Source organism: Triticum urartu, chromosome 7A, assembly GCF_056163025.1.
Source record: "Triticum urartu cultivar PI428250 chromosome 7A, HENAU_Tu73, whole genome shotgun sequence".
NCBI lineage: Eukaryota > Viridiplantae > Streptophyta > Magnoliopsida > Poales > Poaceae > Triticum > Triticum urartu.
In genome coordinates, this window is record NC_141879.1 from 625,863,916 (window position 1) to 625,875,104 (window position 11,189).

At 38.7% G+C, this 11,189-nt stretch overlaps 1 protein-coding gene across 1 annotated transcript; it reads left to right on the plus strand.

The window, feature by feature from the left end:
* The first annotated feature begins 211 nt into the window (after positions 1 to 211).
* Positions 212 to 6,982, plus strand: LOC125525067 (protein neprosin-like). The gene is made up of 6 exons (XM_048690080.2): positions 212 to 336; positions 1,113 to 1,235; positions 5,118 to 5,297; positions 6,014 to 6,067; positions 6,197 to 6,349; positions 6,529 to 6,982. The coding sequence occupies exons 1-6, from the start codon at positions 238 to 240 to the stop codon at positions 6,889 to 6,891; spliced, it is 972 nt and encodes a 323-aa protein (XP_048546037.2). The 5' UTR covers positions 212 to 237; the 3' UTR covers positions 6,892 to 6,982.
* Positions 6,983 to 11,189: the final 4,207 nt, after the last annotated feature.

Consider the following 11,189-nt stretch of genomic DNA (forward strand, 5'->3'; position numbering starts at 1 on the left):
AAACTAACCGAATATCACGCAAATCTTTATTTAATGCGCACATATATTGCATATTTATTTAATACACACAAAATATATGACATTAGTTACAATATTTTGTGTGCATTAAATAAAGATTTGCACAATATTTAGTTAATTTGTATGGTTTATCTTGCCACGTACTAGAGAAAGACACATACATATGGTCTATATATAGTTCTGGTTGCCCATAGTGATCTTCATCTGTTATATATCAATATGTATAGGCTTAGTCTACTTCGACGAGCAATTGCCTTATGTTTCTTTTATCATGCTCTTCAAACTAGAGGTGTTCGGTTCTTCCCTACCATTCAAGAGGTAATCATATTATTTATTGTGATATACATTATTGTATACAAATATTACATGTGAGTGAGACGGATTAGTGGGTTAGTTTCCCCACCATTCTTGGTCTTATGATGAGTTATTTTCATTCCAAAAGACACCATGGTTCAGAATAACCATGCATAACAAGATGGAACCATAAGTTGAGAATACTAAACAATTACATGATAGGACCAACACAAACACATATCTATGTTGGAAGGACTACAGACATTACCGTACCATATATACTCCTCTTGTAATAGTTGGATTCCAACAAAATCATGGGAGTGAAATAAGCAACACACTATGTTAGAGTAAAATTTCAAAGTGGTTAGCATATCTACTATTGCTATGACTACAATGTTTAGCTACTCCCTCCATTTACTTATACAAGGCCACTATGAAATATACATTTTGCATCTATACAAGGCCACAAACAGTAATTGAGGCAAAATTGATGATATTTTTTCATACTAGCAACCTGTTTAATACTTGCATGCATGTGGTCATAATAACAATCAGCTACTTCATCCACTCAGATTCTTTACATGCATGTGGCGTATTAATGATCCCAGTAAAAGAAAACAAAAACTGACTTGCAAAGCAGGCATTAAATTTTACATTGGTACCTGTAATATGAGTTTGTGGCCTTGTATATAAAAATTGATGGGGTACAAAATAAACATAGCTTCAAGTTCTTGATTCTAGAAAAGATACTTCGCATAAGTTTTTCCCCTCTTAACATACATTTACATTTTTACTTGAAGGAAAATGATTCACTAGCCAAAGATTTTGTCCATGGTCCAGCCAAACAAAATCTCAAAAGCTTGAAGTCAAACTCCACTGAGTTAATAACTTCTGGAGGTTCTAGTGTATGGGATGATCCCTATGTGAGTTACACTTTCTTATCTTCACTCTTTTACTTAAGCATTTTATCCAAGATTATCAAATAGTGCACTTTTTAGGTGCAGTGACCCAATATATAGTAATTTAAATCTAAAATAAGAAACATGGCATGTCATTTTCAGGAATATAAGATTTATTACGGAATTCGCTTGTTGCAAAGCGTACTTACATGTATATAGTGGCATATGACTTAGTATGATGTTGCACTACAGCTATCTTGACATGTTCACCAATATGAATGCTAGATGATTTAAATAACAATGACACTAATTGGTAACATATTAGGTTTTGGCAAATGTCATGATATTATGTCGATAGGCACAATTATGAATATCCGCATGTACTATATAATCGCTTATTTTAGGATTTCACCGAAGAAAGGGAAACAATAGCAACCACCAAGCCGAATAGATATTGTGAAATAATATGTTCATAATATGATGCTAACCTACTGGCCATCAAAGTGAGATGAATGATATTTTAGTCTAAGGTAGCCTTTATAGTTATCCTATTTATCTTTACCAATTTAATAAATTAAGGAAATATGTCTGCATTTGAAGATATTTGTGTACGTATTTTTATCACCACACAGAGATCACATGTTAAGCTTCCCCATTGCATATAGGTAGTATTGTTTTATACAAAAATCGTGTTATTTTGGAAAACTAGCATAATGATCCGAACATTAGCATGAATGGATTTGTTAGTTCCTTTCTTTCAATTTGTATAATATATTTATTACGCTAACTTTGAGATATGCAGTGAAATTTACACACCTTTTAAACTATAAAATATTGGAAGCAAAAATACACCTTGTTAAAAGTTTGATGACATTGTTTTAGGCTATTTAGTACCCCCAACAATTGTTCGTTAATTGTTTCCCCATAGAAATTGATAGTTATTTATGTTCTTTATGTAATTATTGTGTTAACTTTGAGGTATTTTTTGACATTATATACATTTTAAACTATAACTTTTTTTGAAGAAAATACCCCCAATGAAAATTTGATGCCACTGCTTTTGGCTAGTTATTCCACATCAAAAAAGTTAGTTACATCATTTTTCATTGTAATTATGGTAAATCGTCATTCAAAATAAAGAAACCTTTTGTATCCAATACGTACATCCCGAGGAAATATTATTGGAGTTTGGCATAAATATTTCCATAAGTGCACCAACCTATCGGTAATGATCAATTATTTGACAATAGAAGGTTGGACTTACTGTGGACTCTAGCTCATCATGAAACACAATTGTGTTTCATGATGATTTCTAGATTTTACTCTCCCACTTCCCATATCAATATGTGGCAATATTTCCAATAATTATAAATATAAATGTTTGTAACAAGTACCAAAACATTATATTTTGTCACTCCCATCTCATCCTTGTATTACGCTTGTGTTATTTGATTGTGTGATATAATGCATGGAGATGTTTCCACACATGCTATACTTAATCTTTTTTTGCGTGGATGCTATCTTTACTTAATCTAATTACCTCTAAATTTGGTCTTATATAGTTATTAATGAATATTCATTCATGATTGCTTAAATATTGTTTCAGACTCTTTTAACTCGGCACTTTTTGTCATGTGAATATCAATTGTTTTAGACAACACAAATGGATAATTTTACTTGACATGCGGGTTTTTGCTATCAAATTTTAAGTTCTCTCTAGAACACATATATGTAAAACTAATAAGATACATTTGTTACACTGAGCAAACCATGACAACTAAGACAAATCATGTTATAAATGGGTGAAAAACACATGATTGATATGTCATGGCTTACTGTATCCTACACTAAGAAAACCATGAAACTAAGAAGATACATGTAATTTGAGATTAGGGATTACTTTAGTAGAGAGATAATGCAAAAAATGGATAAGATGTTGTATAACTTTTAAATATTTGTTTCATGACATGAAAGCTCATATTCAGCCTCATAAAAAGTTGAAGCTGGCAACTATTATCCTGTGATACTAGGCACACTTAGTTACTCCTTCCGTTGGCAATTGTTGTTTCTTTAGTATCAAAACTATGGTTGGACTATCGTTGCATGAGGTTTCTTGACGCTTAAAATAAAACATGATTGTCACAACAAAAGTTCTCATCATTCTTAAGAAAGAAGGCGCGAATAGGGTTGTCCATAGAATTGTAATGGTGTATTTTCATGCAAAGCTCGTTTGTTCCAAATAGGCCCTTGTTTTTGTACCCACGCCATTATTATGCTTCCTTTCTGTGATATGCTCCTTTGCACAAATATGCACTGCGTCTTCCACTAGTGTTGTCCATAACATGCATATGGTCCTCTAAGCTTTGATTCTTCTCAATCAACGACCTCTTTCTTGCATCTAGTCATTAGTGACCTATGATCGATGCATGCCTTCACATATGTTTATTGTACTATGTCGGTTTTTTAACTAACGGGGAACACAATGACTATTTATTCATCTAATCAATCTATTCATGTCGATACTTTCATAGCATATCAGGTTAACATTGGTCATCAATCTCTACATATCACATATTATAGAATAAAAATAATTGATAATTGTATGTTTCTTTTGTTCCATATTTTGTCGTAGACTTAGTTTTCACATATAAATTTAAATATTCATCTTAATATAATTTTTATTTTGGCATTTAGGTATTTTTCACTTGACATAGTGCATATGACACTAAATTGTTAACATGAATTATTTATTCTTAATTTCACATTAAGTTTTGGATATTTCAAACTTCACAATGCTTTACTATGGAAACTAAATTACCGATTTTGTATTATTAACAATTCTACCCCCTTCATTCACTATATAAGTTGTTTTGGATATTTCAATATGGACTACATAAAAACTGAAATGGGAGAACAAACACACTAAAACATGTCTATATACATCTGATTTAGAAAAAAATTAGAACATAGTATAATTCAAAATGGAGGGAGTAGTATTCAATTATAAAAGAGACTTGTATTGTTTTCCATTTGATAACAGGTGTACTCTTTATACACCTAGAATGTATAGGTACTAATAAATAATCATATTCATCTACAATGATATAATGTTAACCTAACATGACACCATTATTATGATGTGGACATAATTTAGCCTATGTGGACAAAAGTACTAGTGTATATTCCTCTTTCTTTATTAATATAAAATATATGTGATGCTAAATTTTTGGAATGTGCATCCTGCAAACATACACTTCCAAGAAAATTGATCATATTTTGTTGGGCATAGTAAATAGTGTGGTATGTCATTCCTACATGGTCAATGACCTATTTGTTTCTTTAGACCTTTTTGTTAATAATGTAAATAGAATACCATATGTAGGCTAACTTATGCAATAATATTTTTATATCATCACTTGACACTGATAGAAACACATTTCCGATAGAACTTGGCGACAAAGTCATATATGTAACAATGAATTGCTAAAAAGAAGTTAATTTTTGAGAAAGATCTTACATAACTTTCCTTATGAACATATAGCGAGTGCCTTTGGAGAAAAAAAGACACATGAGAATGAACACAAAAGGTATATTGTTGAAATGTTAGTGTGGGAAGGACTAAATTAGTAGGCCTAGCTAGCGGTGCCTAGACCCCATGTAATAGATCGATCAAGCTATTCCATTATTTTTACTAATTTCTTTTAGGCATCTTCATTCGGGAATTTTACTACAAAACCAAACAGTATGTACCTTGTGAACTATTATGTAAGCACGTTATTGTTTCTAGCTAGACAACAATGAGCTACCTTGAGTTCTACAATCGTTTTTGGTTTAATCATTATGCATTTCTACAATACCTACTTCTCTAGGTTTTGTGTTGTTTATTTGATTGCTTCCATCTTGCAGTTTGTGTCACACCTAACACATTCTGGAGGTCCCAATGACAACTATTATGGCTTACATGCCACCATGGATGTGTATGGCCACGAACTAAAACATGGCCAGTTGAGTTCGACTACGTTTTGGATTAATCATGCCGGAGATGGTAAAAAATCAAGCTATAATGCGATTCAAGTTGGCTGGCATGTAAGCATTATTTTTCTTCCCATGCACATAGCTTCTCAATTTAAATAATAAATTGGGCATTAGTCAATGGCTTCAATTATGATATTACAATATTCAACATAAATACATCATTTCGACTTGCCAAATGTCCTACACATCCTTGCAATCAAATTAAATGTGCATCACAAAAAAATACTTAATGATATTTATTTGCCGGCTAAATTATGCCCCCTTAAAAAGTAGGAAACTTGTGTTGTTTTTCCTGAAGTGTTATACAACAGCTAAAAATAAAGTTGGGCATGTGCAAAGCTACCAGAAACTCAAAATGATTTTGGCTCAACTGAGCCCATTTCATTCTTATCCAAACCATAGTTTAAGTATTACATTTTTTTAGTTTATGACCACATGTATGTGTAGATGTTAACCTTCTGCCAAATTTCATCAACGGGGCATTTCATCCATATGTTTGTCTTTTACGTGTATCTCATAGACAAAAAGTTTGGGGACAAAAGTTTATAGATACTCTAGGCACATCTACATGTGGAACTATTTCTAAATTTGATGAAATTTTTAAATATGAATTCAGATTTTGTAAATTGTGGGATCACTAGAGTCCATGAGACAAATGGCAAACCAATTCATTTGTTTTCCATTTATTGGTTAATTTCTCACATCTTCCCCTTCTTGACCTTTAAATGTGAGGAAATGTTCATCTTATGCGTACCCTTGTTGAACAGATTAATCCAGAACGATATGGCGACTCACATCCTCACTTCTACACCCGTTGGACGGTATTGTGATAATTATGCTATGAATTATGCCTTGAAAATTACTCTTTACACTGTAAAAGTGATCTTACTCTGATAAGAAACATACATAGAAAGTTTCTAACCTACACGCAAAAACAATGTATGCAACAGAGAGATAATTATGATGCAACCGGCTGCTACAACATGGACTGCCTTGGTTACATACGGGTAGATGGCGCTATTATAGCTCCGGGTGATGCTATACATCCAGTTTCTAATGTCCCTGATGGACCTAGACAAAGTATCACTCTGAGGGTGCTAAAGGTATTATTTTCATCCTTTTGTATGCATTTCATAGCTATGCTATTCCCGTTACGAAAATCCAACTAGATGGTCGATAAGGGTGCATCATTTTTACAACCTAATAGTTGGTTGATCATAACATATGTCAAACGTATAAATTAAATGTGAAGGGCTTTTGTCTAAATCCTAATCAATTTCAGGACAAAAGAAGTGGAGATTGGTGGGTGTATTACGGCTTCAATAAAATCCCCACTGGCGTGGGATACTTCCCCAGGTCGTTGTTTAGCTACTTAGCAGAAAAGGCAGACGAAATGCAATTTGGTGCATTTGTTCAAGCTAAAAAAGCACTTCCAACTCCTCCAATGGGCAGTGGTGCCCTCCCAAATGGTGGTAAGGGTCGCGCCGCATCATTCAAAGACATTAGATTCATTGACCAGGATGGAAATAGCAGCCCGATCAAGGAAGACCTGCCCATGTTTGTTACTGATAGAAAATGCCACTCTATCACCCATATTGATCATGCTGAATGCTTTTATGGTGGTCCTGGAGGGTGTATGAGATAAGATGTGATACTTTGAGCTTGGTATCACCTAGTGTTAGTTGTCAAATAAAATGGCATGGGTGATAAAAATTATGAAGAGAGTATTCGCTACACTATGAAAACCTTTGCTTGCAACAAACATGCATCCCTCATACTTAAATCGACCTAACCATCAAAGGAGTTATATGGAATACTTGTATGTTTAGATGTGAGGCAACATAATAATTTTGTTGGTCCGATGTTCTCTTGTGCGATGGTAACGAGAAGGTGTATGCACCCTAGGAACGCAAGCAGTCATTGTTCTTATCATTTCTGATCTATAGGTTCGTCGAGCCTCTTGTTTGTAAAATAAACTATTTTCTCCTGAAATGAATTGGCAGTACACTTGCTATGTTTTATAAAAAAGTACTCTCACTTGCCACGAAGCAACACCTGGTCGGTGCGAGGCGGTAAAATGAAGAAACTTGGCAATGATGGTAGCAAAAGGAGGGCGTATCATAGAGCAAGTTTGAAACCATGTCAGTGCACCGTTGCTGAAGTTCTCACAAATGCTCGTTGGATCCATGGCATGAGAAGCCCCTCAACATTAAAAAATGTGTTCAGTTCCTTGACCTTTAGGAGGTTATTATTCAAAAGATCCAATTTGATCCTTCAATAACACATGGTCGTGGTCCTAGGATTCCTCTGGGAGTTTCTAGACCATATTAATCGGTGTATAGGTCATTTTTTGTGAATTCAACACTAAATCTCTTTGTCATTATTCGCAAAAGAAAACTATCTTTGTCATTGACGCAGACGGCATCCATGCACTGGAAATTTCAGACACCATCTTTGTCAGGTGTACTGTCAAGCCGCGAAGCTGTTGGCACATGTTTGTTTTCTATGGAGTACATGCCAATTCAATTATTACTCCATTGTCATCACCAACAAATGAGTCCAAATAGCTATGGGCATCTGTATCACTGCCCTTGTCATCACCATCTATAGCAGAAAGCAACTGAACTTGTCTGGCCCGGATTTCCTGACATTTCTCTTTAGTTTGTTGCTGAAGCTGCTGGAAAGACATCCATTGTTCACGTGAAAACTTACTTAATGGAATGTCATCAACCATAATTCCTGATGCTGCTTGCTCACTTGAAAGCTTCCTCACCACACAATACGATGCCACCTTGCTAATTTATCAGTTTGCTCGTCTGGAGCACCGAATTTAGGAAGCAAGTATTTACAACAATAATTATCAATGCAAGCATTAGTGAACACAGTGTAAAAAGAAGGAAAAAAGGCATGGCACATATATATAAATGCCAGGGACGCCACCTCCATCAGTGCATTGACAAAGAAACCTGACCAGTTCCAACCCACGAGTCATGGGAAGCGAACGTGTGACTGTGTGAGCCCAACTGGGCAGGATAACTACTGTAACCAAAGAAGCCATAGGCATCGAAGTAGGCATGCAACTGGAGGCTCTTTCCCATCTCCCTTGTCTATTCGTCCTTTTCTCCTCTGCAAGTTGTATCTGAACTTAGCTAGTCCCTTCCATCCATATTAATTGTTGTTGGTTTAGTACAAAGTTAGTATTTCCTGAAGAAAAAATACGTCATGTTTTCATCTATGTTCGATCGCATGACTGTTTACATCTCACTTCTCGTCCATCATAGCCAATGGCATTTTGGCCACCTATATATTTCATCTTTTGATATGGAGGCCATCATTGCTTGTTTTGCAGGGATTGACATGTAACTTCTTCATAAACTGGTCAATAAAAATAACCATTTGACCAACATATGTATTCTCACTGATTCTTTGTCGATGATCCTAAGTCGTATCAACCCCCGGACTCCCTGGCAATGTTGCTATGGTGTATACTGCTCGAGCTCACAGGGGAAATATATGATCTATCCATCCCACTCTCCACCATATCTATACTTTCTTTGTCCTTAGAGTTCTCCCTCTGCCGCTGCTTCATTGGTCTCTCCTCCCCCTTAGGAGCTGTTTGGTTCGGCGTTATAACGTAACCTGATGATGGCGGGGTCTGAATACGTTAGTTTTTGTTTGGTTTGAGTTAAGCATAATCAGGGCTCGTGTAAATCAGATTACACTGGTTTGTGCCCCCCCCCCTCCATTAATCTTTATCCTCTCATTTGATTTGTCTCCCATCTCCTTATGCCCCTGTCTATGCCCATCGTCTCTCTTGACCTCTACCCTGTAACCACTAGATATGGCCGTACCCACTCTCCATAACAGCTTTGGTGGGTGGGTACAACTGAATAACCTGCCAGTGGCACACCCTTGCACCCAAAAGACTTGTATAGACTGGTAGAATCCAAATCTCTGATGCTGGTCACTAATTTGACAAATCTTACACCATCAAAATTAAGTAATATGAAATGGCTGGCTCAGCGCATACACAACTTTAGTGCACCTCTACACATAATGTATTAATATACATCCTACAGAACCTCATCTATCATGTCCTGGAGATGTGCAAGTGTTTGACTTTGACCATCACCATTGCATCAGTCTAAACAGGACTTAAAGTAGCCATCCAGTGTACCATTGGCAAATTATGAAAACAGATGGTGCACCAATGCTTGTGGTGCGCTTATTCTCAGTGACTCTATGTAGAAGTTTTAGAAAATTATATGACAAAAATTCATGGATGTAGACAGAACATATATCTACCACGTTACAAGAATTCAAACCCAACTCAGGAAACAAAATTGGGCTTTTCACTTTCAGCAATGGATTTGTCCTTTTTGTTTCCCGTGATACGTTGAGTTTGGAAAAATAACACTTTCAGATAGGGCAACGGAGGACAGAACAGAAAAACGCTCCACGCCCAGGTCGCCCCCGCGAGCGACAGGGGCGAACCCTACGGCGCCGGCGCAGGCCCCTCCCCTCCAGGCCCTCCTCCCCCGCCGCCGCCACGAGCCGCCGCCGGGCAAAGCCCGGCCGGCGTGTGTGGCGGCGGCGATCTCATTCCTCTCTACTTGGGTCTTGGGCTGGCACGGCATTGCCCTTCTCAGGCGGAGGCGTGGGGCTGCCGCGTGGCTCCTCGGCGCGGCGGCGGGCGGGCAGGACGGCGACGTGTGCGTCTCAGGGCAGCGCGGTGGCGTGCTCCTGCTTCTCCAAGGCGCGGTGGCTGCGAGGGATTCGTCTCGAGCAGGAGCGTGCGGGCGGCGCACTGGCCAGGTCCGTCCTGATCTGGCTCCAGGGTCTGTTCGCGGCGCGGGTGGTGGAGGAAGGCCCGCCGGGCCTCTACAGGGTGGTAGGGCGCGTGGCTGGGATCTGACCTCGGTACTGCAGCGGCGACATGGTGGGTCTGTTCTCCGGTCAGATCTGATCCGGCCGATGCGGTCTCCATGAGCGGCGGCGGCGATCGGTGACGGTCCCGTGCACACGATGCTGGATGGTGGGTCCTCGAGCGTATTCGGGAGAAAATCCTACTCTTGGCACGTTGTCAAGGTCGGTGATGGCAGCGTTTTTCTACATCGTCCCTTTCAGAAAGCATCGTCGCGGAGAAGCTCTAGACCCCTATCCACTGCCTCCGGGAGAAACCCTAAATTAATTGATCGGATGACGGCGGCGCTCATGTGTCGTAGTCCTCTTAAGGGCGTCATTCTTGGAGGTGTGCATAGGCTTGAGGGACCAGTGGATGGTGTCTATGGCGGAGCGGCGTTCGCTGTGATGCATCAACGTCGTGGAGTCTTGGCGGCGGGGCGCAGCAAAGTCTCGGCGACGGATGCGTGATGATGAACGCGCGTAGGGAGGAGGCGATGTCTGGTGCCGTGGGGGCGTCGACGGTAGGTCTGGCAAGGTCGATGCGTCAGTACCTACTCTGAAGATGGATTGATGAAAGAAGGTGGCGACGACCTATGAGAGTGCGTCGGACCGGTTTGTGCCCTAGACCGGGTATGTATCTCGGTCGGAACCTCCGGCATTAGATCTTAGGCTAGGTGAGAGGTTTGGGTATTCGGCTCACACTTTCTACACCCCTTCATCAATGGATAGAAGTAGCAACAGATGTTGCCAAGACGACGACTTCAGAGATATTGATGTATTACTTTGTAAGCTCTTTGTGAATAATCAATAAAGTGGCTACATGCATCTTCCAGATGCAAAGGCCGGAGGTCATTCTCTTTTTCAAAAAAAAAAGATAAGGCAACGGAGGTCGGGTGCATCGCAAGTTTCCACCTTAGATTATAAGTATTCATGTCTCTGCTTGCTGATCTCAAAAATTCTGATGCATCTATAGAAAGTTCATCAGCTGAGCCGCACCACGGTGGCGTCTGGCCCAAGGACAACGTGCCCCATGGCATG

Excerpts from the sequence above, each read along its gene's own strand:
- LOC125525067 (XM_048690080.2), top strand. The coding sequence starts at position 238 with ATGTATAGGCTTAGTCTACTTCGACGAGCAATTGCCTTATGTTTCTTT. Across the intron at positions 337-1,112 it reads TCTTCCCTACCATTCAAGAG|GAAAATGATTCACTAGCCAA; the intron begins GTAATCATATTA and ends TTTTACTTGAAG. Across the intron at positions 6,350-6,528 it reads TCACTCTGAGGGTGCTAAAG|GACAAAAGAAGTGGAGATTG; the intron begins GTATTATTTTCA and ends AATCAATTTCAG.